Source organism: Gorilla gorilla, chromosome 23, assembly GCF_029281585.2.
Source record: "Gorilla gorilla gorilla isolate KB3781 chromosome 23, NHGRI_mGorGor1-v2.1_pri, whole genome shotgun sequence".
Classification (NCBI taxonomy): Eukaryota; Metazoa; Chordata; class Mammalia; order Primates; family Hominidae; genus Gorilla; species Gorilla gorilla.
Genome location: NC_086018.1, coordinates 42,691,267 through 42,713,871, shown reverse-complemented (window position 1 = coordinate 42,713,871; position 22,605 = coordinate 42,691,267). Strand labels below are relative to the sequence as shown.

The window sequence follows — 22,605 nt, the reverse complement described above, 5'->3', positions numbered from 1 at the left end:
CTCACCGGACGCCCTCGTTGAGGCTGAAGAGCTCCTGGTCGGGCAGCCCCTTGCGCTGGAAGACGGCGATCACCCCGTTGTGGATGCTGTGGGCAGAGGGAAGAGAACACTGCAGTCCTGAGGTCTGAGAGCCCCCTGGTTGCCCATCAGGCCCCCTTCCTCTTTCCCTCTCTCCTAGAAGGGCAGGATTGCCATCCCTGCAGGACCCTGCTCACACCCACTTCAACTCCGAGGCCCTGCACCCCCAGCCCGGCCCTGCTGGAGCCCAGCCTGTATCACCAGATGCCCTCTGGTCACTGCCGCAGGACCTTGCTCCCGTGTCCTCTGCACACACTATGTGGCCAAACCTCAGCCAGCTTCCTTTCTGGGTTCTTAACCCCACCTTGCCCAGGCCAGAAACCAGGAAACCCCTGCGCCTCTCCCACCCCCCAACACATCCAAGTCCTGTGGACTATTGCCCCTTCTCTACCTCCACGGCCACCTGGAGTTCAGGAGCATCACTGCGTCCCTAGCCAGCTGTGGCGCTCCCGACCCCCTCATGCTTCCTGCCCTTGTTTGTAAAACTCTCTAAGGCTGCCGGGCGCGGTGGCTCACGCCTGTAATCCCAGCGCTTTGGGAGGCCAAGGTGGGTGGGCCAAAAGGTCAGGAGATCGAGATCATCCTGGCGAACATGGTGAAACCCAGTCTCTACTAAAAATACAAAAAATCAGCAGGGCGCGATGGCGGGCGCCTGTAGTCCCAGCTACTCGGGAGGCTGAGGCAGGAGAGTGGCATGAACCCGGGAGGCAGAGCTTGCGGTGAGCCGAGATCGCGCCACTGCACTCCAGCCTGGGCGACAGAGCAACAGTCCGTCTCAAAAAAACAAAACAAAACGAAACAAAACTCTCTAAGGCAGGAGCTGGCAAACGTTTTCTGTGAAGGGATAGAAAGCAAATCTTTTAGGCTTCCTGGGTCACCAGTCTCTGTTACAACTGCTCAACGTGACTGGTGTGATGTGAAGGTAGTTGTGGCAGCCGGGCATGGCGGTTCACGCCTGTAATCCCAGCACTCTGGGAGGCCAAGGCAGGAGGATTGCTTGAGGCTGGGAGGTCAAGACCAGCCTGGGCAACATAGACCGTGCCTCTACAAAAACCAAAACCAGGCCAGGCGCGGTGGCTCACTCCTGTAATCCCAGCACTTTGGGAGGCCAAGATGGGTGGATCACCTGAGGTCAGGAGTTCGAGACCAGCCTGGCCAACATGGCGAAACCCGGCCTCTACTAAAAATACAAAAATTAGGCCGAGCGGGGTGGCTCACTCCTGTAATCCCAACACTTTGGGAGGCTGAGGTGGGCGAATCACCCGAGGTCGGGAAGTCTAGCCTATTTCTACCTCCTAGAGCTCTCCCCGTACCCCTTCCTGGCTTCCCTGGACCTCGGATGACAGGAGCTGGCCTCCCACCTCTCCACCACATCCACCCTCTGTGGAGGCTGCAGTTCCTTCCCTGCCCAGGGCTTTGCCCAGCAGGCACAGCCTGAGGTCCTGCAGGCAGCATCCAGGCTCCTCCCGACATGGCCCCTCCCCACACTCCCGGGCATCCTGAGCTCTGACCCCAGAGACTGCAGGACCCTCCGGGTAGCGCCACATCTCTGGGTCTTAGTAGCAACTGCTTCTCCTGTCTGGAAGGCCCTTCTCGTCCCTATCCATGAGGCGAGCAGCTATTCATCTTGATTCAGAGGCCATCACCTGCAAGAAGCCCTCTGACCCCCGACCCCTTCCTTCCCAGTGCAGACTCTCCACTAGCACTTTGCTGATTCACTTTCCTGGTCATGAGTGCCCGCTGCTGGCCACGAGGTCCTCAGGGTGAGAACCAGGTCTGGGTACAACAGCCACCTCCCACCCAGGACCTAGCTGCAACTCCAAGGTTCCTATGGCAGACCAGCACCACACTTCTCACCTTGGAGGGAACAGCTGTCCACACGATGCTGCCCACACCACAAAGCAGGCAGCTGCCACCAAGCTCCTAACGTCCTCATCTGCTTTAACTCTACCCTTCCCTGTGACTTGGCCACCCATTTTGCAGATGAGAAAACCAAGGCCCAGGTGGCTAAGTCCTCTGCTGGAGGTCACAGAGCGGCCAGCATCTTGGGCCCCTGTGCACCTGAACTCCCCTGTGCTCCTTCTCCCAGGCAGCGACCCCACACGTAGCCGGGACTGGCCAGGGCTTCCTGTCTCCCTATCCTCCCTGTCCTCGCTGGCGCAGGGCAGGGTCACAGGCCGCATATCCCACATGCTTCGAGGAGGCTCTGAGCAGCATGGGGGCTGTGCCAGGTTCCACAGCTGGTGCTTGGCCTGGCCCGGCCACAGGCTGAGCTCCAGCTCTGCCCAGGGCTTCATCAGCTTCTCAGCGGGCACCGGCCGAGATCACACCAGATACGTATCCCTGGCCTGGGGTGCCCGACTGCACCGGAATGCTCCTTAGTCCCGTGTCTGGGGACACGGGCTCTCTACCTTCTGTTTCCTGTCTGTAAATCAGGAATCGTGAGAGCGCCACCCCCAGAGAGTTTGAAGGACGAGCCAGCCCAGGGGAGAGGCTGGTGGCTGGTCATCCCCTCATGGCTGGGATGATGCTCCCCTGTGAGAAGCCCTGGGGTGGCCCCAGCCCCACAACTATGTCACAGTAGAGCTGCCCTCAGCCCCCATTTTCAGACTTAAAAAAGTTGAAAATCCCGAGGGAAGTCTGCTAGGAAACCAGCTGTCCCCCAACGGCAACCACCCTACAATCCTGGCAGCTGCAGACACCCTCCCAGCCCTGTGGCAGCTGCTGGGGTGGGTTGGAGGCAGTGGAGATGCCAGGGCTGCCTCCACCCAGCCCTGCATCTGCTGGGAGAGCCTCTGGGATATGGCGGGTGGAGGTACTCCTGGCCACTGTCCCCACACCCTGGATGGAGGTTCAGAGGCGCCTTCCCAAGTTATCTCCTGGAGCCCAGGCCTCCTTTACAGCGGACGGTGGAGCCACTGCTGGACCCAATTCAGGCAGAGGGGACAGTGCAGCGGTGTAGCCAGGGCCTCCAAGGCTCGCAGTGGGCCCCAGGCTTCAGCCCTGCTGCCCTCAGTGACTTGCCCTGAGCAGCCTGTCCTTCCTTCCTTTTCATTAACTCCCCTGGGGAACTCCAGCCCACTCTGGTCGCCCTGCCAGAGGTGACTCTACACCATGGGACCTCTGGACGAGGTTCTCCCTCTGACCTGTGGCCCTCTTGGGTCTGGCGTCACTCACGCTGCCCTCCTCACTACCCCCTTGAGGCCCCAGGCTGGAGCTGCCCTGGCTTCTTTCTGCCCTGGGGCCTCCATCCTGCCGTTCCCTCTGCCTGGGGCTCGCCCTTCACCTGCCCTCCCTTGCAGCTGTGTGGGAAAGCTAGCTACTTCTTTCTGGGGGAGGAAGTGTCTACCTGGCTTACGGTTAGACCTCCGGACGCCCCACCTGGCCTCACACTCTGGCCGCACAGAGCAAAGCCCAGCGAGCACCTGCCCGCGAACACCTGCCCGCGAACGCCGTGGCACGCCCTTCCCTCCGCGGAGGCCTGAGCCTCTCCTGGGCTCCTCGCCCTGGGTGTTCTCCCACCCACACTCCCCACCCCTGCCTGCTCCCTCTGTGGACTCTGAACTACACTTCTGGGCTGGGTAACTCGGCCAAGTTACCACCTAACCACTCAGTGGTTCAGTGTCCCCATCTGGAAAATGGACTTCTCAGTACAGTGCCTACCGCCCGGTGTGCTGTAAGGTCAGCATGCCCTGCCCTGCCCTGCCCTGCCCTGCCCTGCGGCCCTTTCTGTGAAGCTACAGGGAGAGGCTTGTATCTACCATACCTTGGCCACACCCAGCCTGGGCCCACCTACTCTGTGGCTTCTCAGTCACCTAACCACCAGCCCCGAGATCACAGGAGAAGACACAGAGTGACACAGCCTGGCACCTGCAGAGGCCCCTCCCCCACACCCAGGACCTCTGCTCCTCTCCACCCCACCCAAACCCTCGGGAGAAGGTGGGGTAAGGGTGTTTGGTAAACAAGAAAGCCTCGCTGCGGGCCACTCAGGGATAGAGGAAGGGCGAGGAGGGTGGGAGGGTCTCATGTGACCTGTCATCTCCCAAAACAGAAACGAAACCCCAGCTGCCCCTCTGGGCCCTGCAAAGACGGGCCCAGTTGGGGCATGTGTAAATGTCATGGCTTCTGGGTGAGGGCTTGAGTGGAAACGGCCCATGACCTCCCTTGTCCAGATGTGGACCGCCTCCTCTAGGAAGCCCCCCCAGCCCCAGCAGGCAGTGCCCTCCCAGGGCAGGGCCTCACATCCCAGGAGGGTAAGTCCTCCTGAGGCCAAGTCCCAGTAGGGGGGCCAGCCCCTCCTGAGCGCTGGGGGGGTGCAGGTGAGGGAGAGAAGGGGAGGACCCTTAGGGAGGCTCCATGCTGCCTGGCAGTGCTGAGATCTGCTGCCACTGGGGCTTGGGCTGAAGAGGAAGGGCTGAGGCCCTAGGGGCTGATCTGGGGGCCCCGTCTGTCCAGAACAGGCCGTGGGGGGGACAGTGCCGCACCCATGGCCTCCCTTTGGCTGCTTGCCTACCCGCCTCACATCCCGCCTCCACCCTCCACCTCCCCAGCATGAGGCCGGGTTGGGAGGGGCTGCAGGTAGGGGGTCAGGGTGGTGTACCACCACACACGCGAGAAAAGAGCAGCTCAGTGTGTGGGCTTCCGTGGCGGCCACAACAAATTACCCCTAACTCGGTGGCTGAAAACAACTCAAATTTGTTCCCTTACGGTTCTGAGGTCGGAAGTTCTTTTTCTCTGTTTTTTTGAGATGGAGTCTCGTTCTGTCACCTAGGCTGGAGTGCAGCGGTGCAATCTCAGCTCACTGCAACCTCTGCCTCCCGGGTTCAAGCGATTCTCCTGCCTCAGCCTCCAGAGGAGCTGGGATTACACGTGCGCGCCACCACTCCTGGATAATTTTTGTATTTTTAGTAGAGATGGGGTTCCACCATGTTGGCCAGGCTGATCTCAAACTCCTGACCTGGTGATCCGCCTGCGCTGGCCTTCCAAAGTGCTGGGATTACAGGTGTGAGCCACTGCGCCTGGCCTGGAAGTTCTAAATCAGTTTCCCTGGACTAAAATCAACGTGTTGGTGGGGCCGTTCCTTCTGGAGGCTCGGGCGGGGGGAGAAATACCTGTCCCCGCCTTTTCCAGCTCCCAGAGGTGCCCACATTCTTTGGCTTGGGGCCCCTTCCTCCATCTTCACAGCCAGCAGCGTGACACCTTCCAAGCTCTCTGTGCCCGTCACTGCATCTCTGTCCCTTTTACCCCCGCCTCTCCCTCACACAGACCCTTGTGATTACAAAGTCCTTTTCAACACATAAAGCCTCAGAGTCACAGGTTCTGGGAACTAGGGCAAGAAATCTGCCCAGGCTGCTTCCGAGAGGCAGGGAGCTTGGGACCCAGAGCAAGCAGGCAGGGGTGGTGGGGAGCCACAAGCAGGGGTGGTGGGGAGCCGAACACAGGCCCCCTCACTGGCCCCAGGCCCCCATCCAGCCTGGAGGCTTCAGCCAACATCCTCTGGCCTTCAGAGAGCCCCATGAGCACGTGCTTCCGGTGAGACCTGGGTTGAATCCCAGCTTCCGTCCCAACTCACTGCATGAACCTGGGCAGTCCTTGTACCTTTTTTTTTTTTTTTTTTTTCTGAGACAGAGTCTCACTCTGTCCCCCAGGCTGGAGTGCAACAGCACGATCTTAGCTCACTACAACCTCTACCTCCCAGGTTCAAGTGATTCTCCTGCCTCAGCCTCCTGAGTAGCTAGGACTACGGGCGCCCGCCACCACGCTGGGCTAATTTTTGTATTTTTAGTAGAGACGGGGTTTCACCATGTTGGCCAGGCTGGTCTTGAACTCGACCTCAGATGATCCACCTGGATTGGCCTCCCAAAGTGCTGGGATTATAGGCATGAGCTACCGCGTTTGGCCTCCCTGTACCGTTCTGAGCCTGTTTGCTCATCTGCAAAATGGGAGTATTGAGCTCACCTTAAAGGTTACTGTGGGGAATGAAAGCTCATCCATAGGGCCCAGTACAGGTCAGGGTGTAGGTGGTACCATTGCTGTGTAATGGGGAGCACAGTGTTGCTGGGGGAGACACGGGTGCGGGGTTGAGGCAGGTGGCTGGAGTGGTCACAGCCTCAGCTGGTTCCTGTCCAGGACCAGGGAGTGCAGACAAGGTCCTTTAGGGCCCTGCCCTTGTGCTCTGACCCTAGCTATGGAAGCCAGCTCTTGCCACCAACACCCACCTAGCCCTGGCCCCAGCTGGGACGTGAACCCACATGTGTCACTGTGTCCTGGCCCCATGTTAGACCTGGATTCAGACCCCGGACCCTGACATTAGCAGGGGATCTTGATCGAGTGCCTTTCCTCCTCTGGCATCGGTTTCCCTATTTGTTTTTTGTTTGTTTGTTTTTTGAGTTGGAGTCTCGCTCTGTCACCTAGGCTGGAGTGCAGTGGCGTGTTCTTGGCTCACTGCAACCTCCGTCTCCCGGGTTCAAGCGATTCTCCTGCCTCAACGTCCCAAAGTAGCTGGGATTACAGGAATGAGCCACCACGCCCGGCCAGGTTTCCCCATTTGTAGGCTGAAGACAGTCACCGTAGCCTTGGAGGTGGATTTGTGTGGAGTGAGTGAGAAGTGAATCATCGCCGGCCCTGCACGAGGCTGGCATGTTGGGGCCATGCACTACAACTGCCTGCCTGGGCCTCCGCTTCAAGCAGAAGGTGGGCCCGGCTCTCTAAAGCCTCAAGCATTTGGGAGACACAGGCCTGGCAAGGAGGAAGTGTCCCATCATGGTTGAGGCCCTCTGGCCCAAACACATGGAGGGGTCTGTGTTGGGGTGGACTGCAGGGGTGGGGCTTGGGGAGCTCCTCCCACCTCTAGCTGGGGTCTCTGCAGTGGTGAGCCCTCCTGGTGATCCCCAGACAGAGGTGAGGGCAACTGGCGGGGCACTGGCTCAGAGGGCTTGGTACCCCCACGTGCCCTCATGGCATTTTGGGGCCTGCTCTGGATCTGAGGCATCTTTTGAGAGTTTCTCTAGAGCCTCTGGGGCTGGGGGAGGTAGGAGGGGATGGCAAGATGCATCCCTGCCAGGAGGCAGAGGCTGGGGCCAGGCCTAGGGCACAAGCACAGAGCCCGCCAAGGGCATGCTGGCAGCTGGGGCCTAGTCAGGGGTCACCGGGCTGCCTGACCCTGCCGGAGCCTGCAAGCAGGGCACCCTCATGCCCTGGCTCCTGAGGCTGGCGTGCAGGCCCTCCTCCACACAGGCCCTCCCTGGGGCCACTTCAGCTCTGCCTGCAGGGCACGCCCCAGTGGCCGGCCACTCCTGTCCCACCTCCTCCTCCTCCAGTGGGAAGATGTGAAAGTACACCTTGGCCCCGCAGCCCAAGAGCACAGCCTTCATAGCTGGAAGCCCCGTAGGGGCACAGGGGCCAGACCCAGGGAGGAGTGAACTGGAGCTGCCTGGGAGCTAGCAGGGAACAGGGACAGGGGCCCTTGAGGAGGGAGGAAGGAAGGAAGGGGATAAGGATGGGGGTGCCAGGGGTATGGCAGGTCAGCCTTCGTGTCTTTATCTGTCACCCCACCAGCCTGGGAGAGCCCGATGGGGACACATCTCTGCCACCTTGGCACTGGGAGGCAGATCTGTCACAGGCTAGGGGCAAAACCTGACCAATAAATAAGGAGTGGGCACTCAGGAAACAAGCTCTGCAGTCCTGGTTTATGTTCTGTAAGGGGGGCCCGGCCACATCCGTAACTCCCTTACAAACATTCCCTGGCCCAAGTGCAGTGGCTCATGCCTGTAATCCCAGCACTCTGGGAGACTGAGGCAGGTGGATTGCTTGAGCTCAGAAGTTCGAGATCAGCCTGGGCAACATGGCGAAACCCTATCTCCACCAAAAATACAAAAAAAAAAAAAAAAAAAAAATTAGCCGGTGTGATGGCACACACCTGTAGCTACTTGGGAGGCTGAGGTGGGAGGATCACTGGAGCCTGGGAAGTCAAGGCTGCCTGAGCCATGATTGTGCCACTGTACTCCAGCCCGGGTGACAGAGCAAGACCCTCTCTCAAAAGAGAAAAACCAAACATTTCTTGCACACCTACAGAATCAACATCCGTGGAGGAAAGAATGGAAGGCAGACCCCAGCGAAATGCTCAGCACTCCAGGGCCCCTGGTTTGCTTTCCTCCCAGCACCAAGCCCACCTGCATTTACTTACCTCCTTGTTTGTTTACCAATGCCTCCCCCTGGGAACTCTAAGCTCCAGGAGGCTGTTCTCTGCTGAATCTATGCCCTGAGCAGCCCAGTGCTGGCACAGTCAATGAATGAATGAATAAATGAATGAATGAATCAATCAATCAATCAATGACTCGGTTCTCATGACAGAGCAAGCCTTACACTTGATGGAAATAGGGTCTTTGCAGCAGTATTTAATTAAGGACCTGGAGATGATCCTTAACTAAGGATGGGCCCTAAATCCAATAACTAGTGTTTTAACAAGAGAAAGGAGAGGGAGCCTGGTGTGGTGGCTCATGCCTGTAATCCCAGCACTTCCGGAGGCTGAGGCAGGCAGATCACCAGAGGTCAGGAGTTTGAGACTAGCCTGGCCAACACGATGAAACCCTGTCTCTACTAAAAATACAAAAATTAGCTGGGCATGGTGGCATGGTGGTGGGCGCCTATAATCCCAGCTACTTGGGAGGCTGAGGCAGGAGAATTGCTTGAACCTGTGGGGGCGGAGAATGCAATGAGCTGAGATTGCACCACTGCACTCCAGCCTGGGTGACAGAGTGAGACTCCATCTCAAAAACAAAAACAAAAATTAGCTGGGCATGGTGGTGCACGCCTGTAATCCCAGCTATTAGGGAGGCTGCGACAGGAGAATCACTTGAACCCAGGAGGTGGAGGTTGCAGTGAGCTGAGATTGCACCACTGCACTCCAGCCTGGGTGACACAGCAAGATTCCGTCTCAAAAGAAAACAAAAAAGAGGCTGGGCACGGTGGCTCACACCTGTAATCCCAGCACTTTGGGAGGCCGAGGTGGGCAGATCACCTGAGGTCAGGAGTTAGAGACTAGCCTGACCAACATGGCAAAACCCCGTCTCTACTAAAAGTACAAAAAATTAGCTGGGCATGGTGGTGGGCGCCTGTAATCCCAGCTACTCCAGAGGCTGAGGAAGGAGAATTGCTTGAACCCAGGAGGCAGAAGCTGCAGTGAGCTGAGATCACACCATTGCACTCCAGCCTGGACAAGAGTGAAACTCCGTCTCAAGAAAGGAAAAAAAAGAGAGAGAGAGAAAGGAGAGGGAGATTTGGATGTGGAAATGAAAGCCATGGGGAGGTACATATTGGAGTGATGCAGCCACAAGCCAAAGAGCCACCAGAAGCTTCAAGAAGCTCCTCCCCTAGAGCCTCTGGTGGGAGTGACACCTGGACTTCAAGCTTCTGGCTCCAGAACTGTGAGGGAACAAATTTCTGCTGTTTTAGGCCACCGAGTTTGTGGTCTTTGTTACAGCAGCTCTGGGAAGCTAATACAGTCACACAGATAAAAGGGGGTGTGTCTTGGACTCACAGTGAGGAGTACATGGCCAGGCCCTGCAGAATGACATGCCTGTCCCCGACCCTGCACAGATCTGTTGTCCTGGGGGGCCCTGGCAGGGAGCACCGCTAGGAGCGGGAGCATGCAGACAGGGACCAGAAGGGGTGCCCTGCTCCCTGCAGTTTCCACTCAGGGACTTGGCTGGGGAAGGCAGTTTGCCTTCTCTTGGCTCGATCTCCCACATCTGCTGGGGAGGAGAGCTGGGGCGCAGGCTCTGCTGCATCCTGTGCAGGTGATGGATGAGCTGGGCAGGTCTCCTGGGTGCTCTCTCTGCCCTTCTGCATCTCTCGGTGGGGGGTGCTGGTAATACCTCGCTGGGCTAGGAGAGTGGCAAAGTCAGTTAAGGGCAGTGAACGGGGCTGGCCCGGGGCCTGGCACATAAGAGGAGTGCAGGAAATGGCCGTGCCCCTGCTGCCTGGGGTGGCGGGAGCTGATGTAGGCCTAAGGGCTGGGAGACCTGGAGCCCTGCAGGTGCCGCGGGGAGGGGCTGGCATTTCTCTGCAATCAGCCAGGCTGCTGAGTGAAATCTGGTGGGGCGGGGGGTGCTCAGGCAGAGTCCCCCTGAGGCCTCCCTGAACTCTGAGAAGACACTTGAGACTCAGAGCCCACTCCAGGGTCACCCAAGGTGGGATGAGGGCAGTGTCTAAGCCAGCAACCAGCCAGTGCCCCCACCTGTCTGGGGACCCGCAGCAGGACACCCCAGCTCGGGGGTGGGAGGGAGCTCACCAAGTGGCTGTCAGTGGGTGCTCAGGAACTGACTGACTCCTGTGGAGCCCTCCAAATGCCATCCTTACAGGGATACCCCGACACTGGTCCCCTGCGTGAGTCTGGGGTTGAGCTGTGAGGTACAGAGGACTTACTATGTGCTAAGCACTGTGTTGAGGGCTTTATTTTGCATGTTCAAATTTCATCCCTACAACAGCCCCATGAGGTGGGTACTGTTATCTGCCCGTTTTATGGATAAGGAAAATTGAGGACCTGACTTGCTCAAGACCACAGAGTAGGGAAGAGGCAGAGTTGGGATTTGAAATAAGTCTGTTTAACTCTTTCCTCTAAATCACGGCAGAGAAACAAGGACAGAGAGATGGCTTTCATCTCAATACTGGAGGAGGAGAACACTGCTCTTCTTTTTTTTTGAGATAGGGTCTTGCTCTGTCACCGAGGCTGGAGTGCAGTGGTGGTGGCATCATGGCTCATGGCAGCTTCGACCTCCCTGGCTCAAGTAATCCTCCCATCTTGGCCTCCCAAAGTGCTAGGATTACAGGTGTGAGCCGCCGTGCCTGGTGGAGAACACAGCTCTTAAGACACTGTGCAGTCATTGGGTCAGTGAGATTTCCCAACAGGAGTCCTTCCTTCACTGTTCCCACACCAGCCCTCCCCACAGGGAGGAATGCGAATACCCACTGACGGAGGGGGAAACAGAGGCAGGCATGTGCCAGCCCTCTAGCAGTTTGCAACTCAGAGACAGAAGAGACCACGTTTGAAGAGGGATCTCGCTGGCAGCCCTGAGCCCACCATGACGCTCACAATGCATTCAATGAACTGAAAATAACGTGTGTCCAAGTGACAGCCGGCTTCCTGGTGGCCAAGACCACAGCCGGTGGAGCATCTGGCAAGATTTTACTGCCAGGTGTGGGCGCGAGAGGGGCAGCGTCCACAGCCTCCCCCAAACAGTGTCCACTGCCTCCCCCGAACAGCCTGCCTCACTTTCTCCTGCCTCTCATTTTCCTAGGGAGCAGAGACGCTGGGGAGTTCCACTAAATAAACCGTCTCTTTTCCAGATCCCAGCCTTGCTCCTCAAACAAAGCTGGGAGAAGGGGCTTCCCAGGCCCCTGCTTGTCTGGGAATGACCCCTGGAGGAGAGTCCTCTAAAGAATGCCTCGCAGCTGCCGCACCCCCTGCTGACAGCTGGAGGACAGGGGGCCTCTCAAGGGAAAGCCTAAGGGAGCTTAAAGAGACACAGGAAGCCTGCGCGACCCACCCACTGAGCCCCGAGGCTCCCGTGCTCAGCCGCAAAATGGGAAAAATACTTCCTGCTCCGTTGGCCTCCCAGGTTGTCACGAGCACCGGAGTGGAGACGTGGAAAGACCCCGGGTAGGAGGCGGGCACGCGGGATCCCGGCCCACCCCGCCGCCCACCCGCCGGGTGCTTCTGGGCCAGCCCCGAGCGCTGGCTGGCCTCGCTCCCTTCCCTGGGTTCTGGAACCACGCTGCACTGAACTTTCCTCCAGGCCCGCACCACTCCGGCGGGGCAAGTTCTTTGCAAACTGTGAAGCGCCGCGCCGCCTTCGGCACCGTTCCTGGCTCGGGGCGGCCCCTCGCCCGCGGACGGCTCAGGGGTCCCCTCCCCCGGCTCTCCAGGGCCTCCGGGTGGCCGGGAGGGCGCGGCCTTACCTGTTCCAGGTGGCGTTGGCGCAGGCCCGGCGCTGCTGCGTGCCCCGCTCGTCCGCGGCGGCGGCCGGCTCTCTCTTGCCCAGGTCACTGAGGCTGGGCGAACTCATGAACTTCAACCTGCGGAGAGTCCTCATGGTGACCCGGGCCGCCTGCGCCGCGCCCACGCGCGCCCCACGCCGCGCCCTGCGCCACGCCGCGCCAAGGGCCCCGGGCCGGCGATGCGCCCTCTACGCGGAAACTCCGGCGAGGGCAGGAAGCCGAGCGGTCCTGCGGGGTCCCGCCCCGGCCCCGCGCCTCCGTCTCGGGTCCCGCGCCGGCCGCCCCGCCGGGTTAATCATTGCACGGAGAGGCTCAGCGTGGAGCGCCAGGCGCGCGGCCAGCACAGACCCGGCGCAAACGGAGACCGGGGGCGGACCCGGGGGCGGGCCCAGGGGCGGGTCGCGGCGCCCCGGGGGGCGGGGCGGGGAAGGGGGCGGGGGCATCGCGGGCGGGGCGGGGCCTCAGGCGAGGGGGCGTGTGCAAGAGGCGGAGCCGGCGTCTCCGCGGCCGCAGCTGCCACGACGCCTCGCTGGGTCTGCCCTCTGAGGACGTGCTCACCCTCCTCCCCTCTTCCGAGGGCCCCACGTGCCCACAGGAAACCAACACGCACAGGACGCAGGGCCCAAGCCCAAGCGCCCGCCCCCCGCCCAGCACTGCGGTCGCGCCCACACGATGTCCAGCGACCCCGGCCCCGGCGGTCTCCCTCCACAGCCCTCCTCGCAAAGGCTGTGCCACAGAGGTGCCTCCGTACCCCTCACCTGAACACAGGCTCCCCCACCCAGTTCTCATGAGGACTTTGGGTAGAGGCCTTCAGTCCCCTCCAGGCACCTCGGCCCAAGAACCCACTCCACCCGGGCTCAGCCTAGACCCCCTTGGACAGGGACTTCAGCATTGCCTGGCTGCCTGGAGGATTTGCTGGAGTGAGGGCTTGAAGAAGTAGAGGGTTTGCTCCTTATCCCCCACCCCCAGGTCTCTTGGATGGTAAAACCAAGCAGTTTCCCAAGTCCCTGTGGTGGGGGCAGAGTGATCCCAGTGAAGGCAGGGCACAGCCGGTGCTTCCTGCCTGCTTCGCAGAGCACTTTTAGATGTCTGATTTCACATAAACTAACATGAACTACTTCCGTGAGGTAGAGGTTATTCTTCTCCCCATTTTCCAGTTGAGGACATTGAGGCTCACAGAGTGAAATAACTTGCCCAACATTGTGCAATCAACAAATGGCAAAGTTGGGCCTCACCACAGGGAGCGTCCCGCCCCTTGAACAGGGCCCTTCCCAGTCCCCAGCTTCTGGGATTCCCACAAGGCTCACCTGACCCCTCCATCAGATGGGGGGTGACAGCCACAGCTCCAGGAGCTGGGAGGGCCCCATATAAAATGTAAGAGAGAGGTGATGGCTCATGCCTGTAATCCCAGCACTTTGGGAGGCCGAGGTGGGCGGATCACCTGAGGTCAGGAGTTCAAGACCAGCCCGGCCAACATGGAGAAACCCCATCTCTATTAAAAATACAAAATTAGCTGGGCGTGGTGGTGCATGCCCATAATCCCAGCTACTCAGGAGGCTGAGACATGAGAATCGCTTGAACCTGGGAGGCAGAGGTTGCAGAGAGCTGAGATCTCGCCACTGCACTCCAGCCTGGGCAACAACAGCAAAACTCCGTCTCAAAAATCATCATCATCATAATAAAATAAAATAAAAACTAAGAGAGCCTCATGAAGAGTCTTTGTTTAGTGCAAATCAGCCAGTGTCTCCTGAGTAACTCCTGTGTTCCAGACATAAATACCATCGTCTTTGGGAGACAGAGACATAAACAGACAAACTTGCTCATCAGTAAAGCGGGATGGAACGGTTCATCTCACAGGCAGCTTGGGGCCCACAGGCAGCAACAGGTGCTTTATAAACGAACTGTAAAGTGCTGTACACGTTTTCTTTTCTTTTTGAGACAGAGTCTCACTTTTTGGCCCAGGTTGAATGCAGTGGCACCACTGTGGTCACTGCAGCCTCTACCTCCTGGGTTCAAGCAACCCTCCCACGTTAGCCTCCTGAATAGCTGGGACTACAAGGCATGTGCCACCATGCCTGGCTAATTTTTTGCGTGTGTGATGGCGTTTCGCTCTTGTCGCCTGTGGAGTGCAATGGCGCAATCATGGCTCACTGCTAGCCTCTGCCTCCCAGGTTCAAGTGATTCTCCTGCCTCAATCTAGTGAGTAGCTGAGATTACAGGCACCTACCACCATGCCTGGCTAATTTTTTTTTATTTTTAGTAGAGATGGGGTTTCACCATGTTGGCCAGGCTGGTCTTAAACTCCTGACCTCAGGTGATCCTCCCACCTCGGCCTCCCAAAGTGCTGGGATTACAAGAATGAACCACTGTGCCCGGCTCCCTGGCTAATTTTTAAAAATTTTGTAATAGAGACAGGGTCTTGCTATGTTGCCCAGGCTGGTCTCAAACTTCTGGACTCAAGGAGTCCTCCCACTTTTGGCCATCCATAGTGTTAGGATTACAGGCATGAACTACTGTGCCTAGCCCACGCTCTCAAACTTACGGGAACACGGTATCTTTTAGATCCCAAACCAAATTTCATGGCCAGACGAGGATTTCCTACCTTATTGCTGTAAAAAAAAACAAAAACAACAACAAAAAACATATAAAAATACTAAAGCATGTACTGAATTGTCTCTGAAAAGAATGAAAACAGAGGATAAAGCCCAGATCCTTGACTCCTCGGAGGGGCCTTTGAGACCTGCTTGCCCTCCAGCTGCGGGTCCCTCCCCTGCCCTAGAACGTCTTTCAGGGAAGTTAGTTGCCCCTGTCTCTGACCGCCTTCACTCTCAATTAGGCTCAGGGGGCGTCCTCTTGTCACCTGATGACTTTTTTTCCATCCTATGCCATAAGCCAAGAGGGCAAGAACCGTAACAACTTGTTCACTGCTACAGTCCCCGTGCCTAGCACAGACTGGGTGCTTCATAGATATTTGGTTTAACGGATGGATGAACATTTATCTCATAAGAATAAAGGGATTACATTGGACCCCACTGGTGAAAATGCCTCATAAAAGTGCCCAGGCTGGACAGATGTGAGCGAGAATCTCCGTCACGGCCACTGGTGTAAACGCAGCAAAGCAGAACCGCCGGGGATCCGGACGGGATGAAATGGTTTCCCACGCCGGAGGCTGGCTCTCAGGAGAGGACTGGCTTTGTGGGCTCAGCACAGCCTGGTCCCAAGCTTGCTGACCACAGGCAGGGCCTGGCTGGCAGGAGGGGCCAGCCCCAGAGAGGGAGGGAGGCCTGACTGCTTGGGATAAGAAATCAGAGAGAAATGGGCAGCCCGAGGTGGGAGGCAGGAGGAGGGAAACAGGGGGCTGGGAATGCTGCAGGCATCTGGGAGAAGCGGCCAGCCAGAAATTCCGGAGGTGGGGATGGCTGAGGAATTTTAAAGAGATCTTTAAAAAAGGCATCTCTAGTCAGCGTTAAGGAATTAGCTATAACCTCTCCCTGGCCCCAGCCACAGATGTGTAAAATCTGTCTACACCCAACAGCCCAGTGCCAGGAGGGCAGTGGAGGCTCAAGCAAAGGTGCTAGTGCTCTGGGTTTGGGCCGTGACAGGCAGAGAGGGCACAGCTGCGGGGCTGCCCCGGGGCCAGAAACCCCAGGCAGAGGCCACGAGGGGACAGAGCTGTCACAAACCCTCAGAGCAGGGGGCAACTGGGGGACAAAGGGCGGAGTCTAGCCCCTAAGTGTGCTCTGTGTGGCCTGCAGCGTCGGAGGAAAATAAACCAAACTGCGTGCGGCCAACATCTTACAACATTTTACAACGGAGAGATAGACACAGAAACCCGGATTCTGGCTGCCCTGAAGCATCAGGTGACAGTCTTGCTGGGCCTGAGCCCCACGTGACAGCTCCCACCCGGCTACTGCCCCTGCCAGCAGGCACGAGGCCTCCAGGTGCCCACCGGGCCCTCCTCTCACTTATGGGGCTTTCTGGGTCTGAGGAGGGGGCTGGGGGACCCAGCAATTGTATTGTGGCGGGGTACCCTGGGCAGGGCTCATTTGTGTCTGAGACCAGGGAAGGGAAATGCCCCTCTGTTAAGGAAATGAGAGACAAAGGGACTCAGTCACACATCCCCAAAGCCACCAGAGCCACCCCTGCTCCAGACTCATTCACACATCCCCAAAGCCACCAGAGTGGCCCCTGCTCCAGGAAGGTGCCAGGCCCGATGGCATCAACCACGTCCTCTCCTCCCCAGGGCCCAAACTCATTCCAAACTCCCCCTGGCCAGTGGGGTGTCGGCACTTGGTCACCAAGGGGGACCCTGCTATCCTCAGAACTACCCTTCTGAAGGGCCTGCAATCCCTAAGCCTGGCTCAGCCCCGGCTGGACACCCAGGGGACAGGAACAGACCAGTAAGTCAGGGCAGCTCTTGAACCCGGGACTCTGAGTTCTAGTCCATCAGCACTGCAAGTGACATCATGATCTCTGGGACACAGGCCAGCCAAAGGGAGGAGACAGCATACCCCTGAAGGGGCCAGTTTGGGGCCCAGGGAGGGGTACTATAGGCATGATACAGGGGCGGCCACTAAACACACTGCCCCGACTCATCCCCACAAGGCTGCCAAGTTGGGAGACCAGTCCCATTTTACAGACAGACAAACAGAGGCCCAGGGAGGCCGAGGCGTATGTCCGAGGTCAGAGTCAGCAAGTGGGGGAGCTGAGGCTGGAGCCCTGCGGGCTGGGCGGGAGAGAGAGACAGCCTCTATCTCGCCCACTCTCCCCGGGGCACGGCCCTCAGGTGCTGACCTCAGCTGCCCACGCCCTGCCTGCTTTCCCAGGCACTGCCTGCTCTGGAGGTGCACGTCCGCCCCCTGGTGGCGAAGCCTGGTGTTCCCTCAAAGCCGACCCAAAAGTGCCTTCTGCCCCCTGAGGAGCAGCCTGGTCAGTCCCGGACAGCCTGGAAGAGGCCTGGCAACGTGCTGGGCACGGAAAGCCATGGGGAATGCCTGGCTCTGTCCCCACAGTCTCTGCCATCCGGGCTGTCCCATCCCTTCCCTGAGATGGGCGAGGAGGGTGACACCACTGCCCTGTGAGGGCACAGAAAAAATCCACGCAGTCACGGGGCACGCCAAGGGCTTGGTGACCGCTGCCAGGATGGTCGCACGGCAGAAGGAGGTTCCTGAGTCAGGGCCACCACGCTGGGGGAGCCCAGGGTACTTGCGGTGACTCCGGCACCAAGCACCAGGCCACCGGACCTGGTGGCCTTGGAGCCAGGATCAACTGTTATTATTCCCATTTCACGACTGGGGAAACTGAGGCTGTGTGGGGAACACAGCAAGGAACAAGAAAGACATGGTCCCTGCTACCAGAAGGTGAGCCCATCGTCCCATCCTAGCTCTGCCATCTACTATGTTCATGTCCTGGCCGGGTGTGGTGGCTCACGCCTGTGATCCCAGTAATTTAGGAGGCTGAGGCGGGTGGATCACCTGAGGTCAGGAGTTGGAGACTACCCTGGCTAACATGGTGAAACCCTGTCTCTACTAAAAATACAAAAATTAGCCGGATATGGTGGTGCACACCTGTAGTCCCAGCTACTAGGGAGGCTGAGGCAGGAGAATCGCTCAAATCCTGGAGGCGGAGTTTACAGTGAGCCAAGATCGTGCCATTGCACTCTAGCCTGGGCGACAGAGCAGGACTGCATCTCAAATAAATAAATAAATAAATAAATAAATAAATAAATAAATAAATAAATAAGTTCATGTCCTCCTTGGTCCCACAGCAGCCTTGAGGTTTGAAGGTGGACCGCTTCCTTTAAGTCTTCTCTTGACCGGCTGAGTTACCAGGACTCCATCTGAGCCCTTCTCCACCCTGGTGGTCTGGTTCTGTGCACCCAAGACACGTGCCCTCCTTTTGTTCTGGATTTCAGCTCTAGGGGCCGGGGAGGGGGCTCTGGCCAGCAGGTCCCTGGTCTTAATACACCAGACATCACACATGCACCTGCATGAGATTGTCTCTCCAAGCCACCTTCCCACCTGTCAGCCAGGTCTTGAACACCAATCAGTTTCCAAAGTCTCTTTTGGGGCAGGTGTTTTATAACCAGATTCTAGTCTCTCAATAGGTGCCTCTGTGGTATAAGGAAGTGACTGTCCAAGCTCAAGGATGGCATTGCAGAGACAGTCAGGTTTTGGAATCTCCCAAACTGGGTCTGCCCTCAGCTCTGCCACCTCCTTTGTGTCAAAGTTGTCAGAATTGGCTGGACGCGGTGGCTCACGCCTGTTATGCCAGCACTTTGGGAGGCTGAGGTGGGTGGATCACCTGAGGTCAGGAATTCCAGACCAGCCTGGCCAACATGGTGAAACCCCATCTCTACTAAAAATACAAAAATTAGCCAGGTGTGGTGGTGTGTGCCTGTAATCCCAGCTACTCAGGAGGCTGAGGCAGGGGAATCACTTAAACCTGGGAGGTGGAGGTTTCAGTGACTGTGCCATTGCACTCCAGCCTGGGCGACAGAGAGGGACTCTGTATCAAAAAAAAAAAAAAAAAAAAGTTGTCAGAATCAAAATGGAATCACTTGTGTTTAAAAAACCCTGACAGGCTGGGCGCGCTTTGAGAGACCGAGATGGGTGGATCACTTGAGGTCAGGGGTTCGAGACCAGCCTAGTCAACATGGTGAAACCCCGTCTCTACTAAAAATACAAAAAAATTAGCTGGGCATGTTCATGTGCATCTGTAATCCCAGATACTGAGGAGGCTGAGGCAAGAGAATTGCTTGAACCCGGGAGGTAGAGGTTGCAGTAAGCCCAGACTGAGCCATTGCACTCCAGCCTGGGTGGCAGGAGCAAAACTCTGTCTCAAAACAAAAACAAAAACAAAAAACAAACAAACAAAACCCCCTGAGAAATAGCCAGGAAAGGCCATGAAGAGAGGCTTCTTATATAAAAATGCCTGATAACAAGAATGATCACAAAAGGCTCTAAAAAACCACAACCTTGCACAAAGGCCACAGCAATCACACACCAAAAATACCTCTGTGAGGACATCTGCTCAGCAACTGCCTGTCCAACCTCGGGCTGGTGCCACCCTTGTTATTGATCCTTGTAGCCAGGGATAATTATCTCAAAACAATTATGTAATCCTCCTCATTTTTCCTTTAAAAACCTTTGTCTTTCTTTGTCCCTGAACATAACACATAGTTTAATATGGTATGCGAATTCCCATTGCAATGCCTGATTCCTGAAGAAATATGATTTTCTTGTAGACAGCCCCTCTCTCCTTCTTATTTTATTATTATTTTTTGAGACAGAGTCTTGCTTTGTCATCCAGGATGGAGTGCACTGACACGATCTTGGCTCACTGCAACCTCTGCCTCCCGGGTTCAAGCGATTCTCTTGCCTCAGTCCCCTGAGTAGCTGGGATTACAGGTGCCTGCCACCACGCCTAGCTAATTTTTGTATTTTTAGTAGAGATGGGGTTTCATCGTGTCGGCCAGGCTGGTTTTGAACTCCGGACCTCAAGTGATCAGCCCGTCTCAGCCTCTCAAAGTGCTAGGATTACAGGCGTGAGTCACGGCACCTGGCCACTGCTTGTCATTTAGGTTGATATCTGCAATACCTTCCCTGTCAAGCTTTAGTCTCTTTGTCCTTGGAGTGGGGAGATAAGACCACGTTCCTCCTGGGGTTAGTGAGCACTTATTATGGGCCAGGCATGAGGTATCCACCCTTGAATTCCATAGCACTCCAAGGCAGGCAGCTATTCCCATCATCCTAGTTTACAGGTAGGTTAGTTGGGGCTCTGAAAGGTTAGGTGACTTACCCTAGGTCACGTGGCTGGGCCAGGATTCAAACTCAGGCAGGAGGGCAGGCTTCAGTGTGTCTTCCCTACACTAATGAGGACCATGCCTGTGTCTGCCAGAGACCCAGAACAGAGTGTCCGTGCATGGATGGAGTCTTGCTCTATTGCCCAGGCTGGAGTGCAGTGGCACGATCTCGGCTAACTACAACTTCCACCTCCCAGGTTCAAGTGATCCTCTTACCTCAACCTCCCGAGTGGCTGGGAGGCATGCACCACCACACCCGGCTAATTTTTGTATTTTTAGTAGAGATGGTGTTTCACCATGTTGGCCAGGCTGGTCTCGAACTTCTGACCTCAAGTGATCCACCTGCCTTGGCTTCTCAAAGTCCTGGGATTACAGGCATGAGCCACCACACCTGGCCAGCAGTCACCTTTTCTTTAACCAACATTATGAGTAGAGTGTGGAGGCAGGGGATGGGCTCGGCCAGCACCACACAGGTGCCTGTCCCTCGAAGCTTCCTGTCCTGACAATGACGTGCTGACCCTTCTCGGCCATCCTTGGGTATTCAGACAGCTCAACTGCTGAATTGTGCCCTCCAAAGACACTGAAGTCCCAGCCCTTGGCACCTATGAATGTAACGGTATTCGGACAGATGGTGTTTGCAGATGTAATCAAATTGAGATGAGGTCATACTGGAGTAAGTGAGCCCTAAATCCAGTGACTGATGTCCTTATAAGAAGGCCATGTGGGCAGGGCGCAGTGGCTCATGCCTGTAATCTCAGCACTTTGGGAGGCTGAGGTGGGCGTATCATCGAGACCATACTGGCTAACACGGTGAAACCCTGTCTCTACTAAAAATACAAAAAAAAAAAAAAAAAAAAAAAAAAAAAAAAAAATAGCCGGGTGTGGTGGCAGGCGCCTGTAGTCCCAGCTACTTGTAGGAGGCTGAGGCAGGAGAATGGCGTGAACCTGAGAGACAGAGCTTGCACTGAGCCGAGTGAGCCGCTGAGCCTGCACTCCAGCCTAGGTGACAGAGCAAGACTCCATCTCAAAAATAAATAAATAAATAAATAAATAAATAAATAAATAAATAAATAAAAAGTCCATGTGAAATGTGAAGTCACAGAGATACAGAGACCCAGAGGAGAGGGCTGTGTGAGGATGGAAGCAGAGACTGGAGCGATGAGGCCACAAGCCAAGGCACACTTGGAGTCACCAGAAGCTGAAGGATTCTTGGCTCTGCTGACACTTTTTTTTTTTTTTTTTTTTTGAGACAGGGTCTTGCTCTGTCACCCAGGCTGAAGTGCAGTGGTGTGATCGTGACTCACTGCAGCCTTGACCTCCTGGGCTCAGGTGATCCTCCCACAGCCTCCCTGGTAGCTAGGACTACAGGCACACGCCACCACACCTGACTAGTTTGTATTTTTGGTAGAGACAGGGTCTTTCTATGTTGCCAAGGTTGGTCTCGAACTCCTGGGATCAAGCAACCCAACCACCTTGGCCTCCCAGGACACCTTGATTTCAGACTTTCAGCCTCCAGAACTGTGAGAGAATGAGATTCTGTTATAAGCCACCTGGTTTATGGTCATTAGTTATGGCAGGCCCAGGACACAAATACGTTGCCTTTCCCCAAACAGAGCCCACTCCCTGCCAGGCTCTGGCTTTGACCTCCAGGAAACCCCATGTCCAGATGGGGAAAGGTCCCACCCTGACACTCAGCACACTGGAGACACCCTCATTCCCTCTAGCTCTGCTTTGTTTAGGGGAAAAACACAAACTCCGGGGACCGGGAGGAGTAACCTCTGCAAAGGCATCCCAGCCTGGCAGCGTAACACCACCCAGCTGTGCCTGGCCCGGTGCTGAGAGCTGGTGCACTTCCGAACCTTCGTGTTTGCAGCCACCCTGCCAGGCAGGCCTGGGGAACATCCCTGCTCTGCAGACCTGCAGACTGAGGCTCCTCAGGGCAGGCGGCAGAGCGGGACGGACTCCCGGGCTGCACTCCCAACCTGTATTCTTCCCAAGACACCTTCTTGGCTGGCAGCCTTTTCTTAGAAGAATCTTGGATGGAAGGAATGCTGCTTGGGATGTCAGAGTTCACACTGCAATGTGAAGCCCTGCCTGACACTGCCCTGGGAGGAGGAGCCCCGGGAGGAGGAGCGCCAGGTGGAGGAGCCCCGGGAGGAGGAGCCCCCAGGAGGAGGAGTGCCAGGTGGAGGAGCCCTGGGAGGAGGAGCCCCCGGGAGGAGGAGTCTCCGGGAGGAGGAATTTCCCCGGGTGGAGGAGCCCCGGGTGGAGGAGCCCCGGGTGGAGGAGCCCCGGGAGGAGGAGCCCCTGGGAGGAGGAGGATCCCTGGGTGGAGGAGCACCAGGTGGAGGAGCCCCGGGAGGAGGACCCCTGGGAGGAGGAGCCCCCAGGAGGAGCCCTGGGAGGAGGAGCACCGGGAGGGGGAGCCCCTGGTGGAGGAGCTCCGGGTGGAGGAGCCCCGGGTGAAGGAGCATGGGAGGAGGAGCCCCGGGTGGAGGAGCCCCGGGTGAAGGAGCCCCCGGTGGAGGAGCCCCGGGAGGAGGAGGAGAGGGCTGTGGGCTTGGTGTAGGATTTGGGGGTGTGGGATCTGGGGGCTTAGGCAGTGCTTTTTCACTCGTTCTTTCATCGCTCTTCCAAACAGCCCTGGGAGGCAGGAATGACTATTCCCAGTCAGAAATTCCGGTCCAGCAGGGTAGGGAGGCAGGAAACAGCCCATCAAAACTTGG

At 57.1% G+C, this 22,605-nt stretch overlaps 1 protein-coding gene across 3 annotated transcripts in view; it reads right to left on the bottom strand.

The window, feature by feature from the left end:
• PRR5 (proline rich 5) overlaps positions 1-22,605 on the bottom strand; it is a 69,026-nt gene that overhangs the window by 23,147 nt on the left and 23,274 nt on the right. For 2 of the 3 annotated variants that reach the window (XM_055375369.2, XM_055375368.2), the window contains exons 2-3: positions 12,037-12,153; positions 6-86 (exon numbers count right to left, since the gene is read on the bottom strand). In XM_055375369.2, coding sequence (XP_055231344.1) covers positions 6-86; positions 12,037-12,143 — 188 coding nt within the window. In that variant the 5' untranslated portion in view covers positions 12,144-12,153. Of the gene's footprint in view, positions 1-5; positions 87-12,036; positions 12,442-22,605 lie in introns of those variants that run through there. The other variant, XM_055375367.2, reaches the window with a different exon arrangement.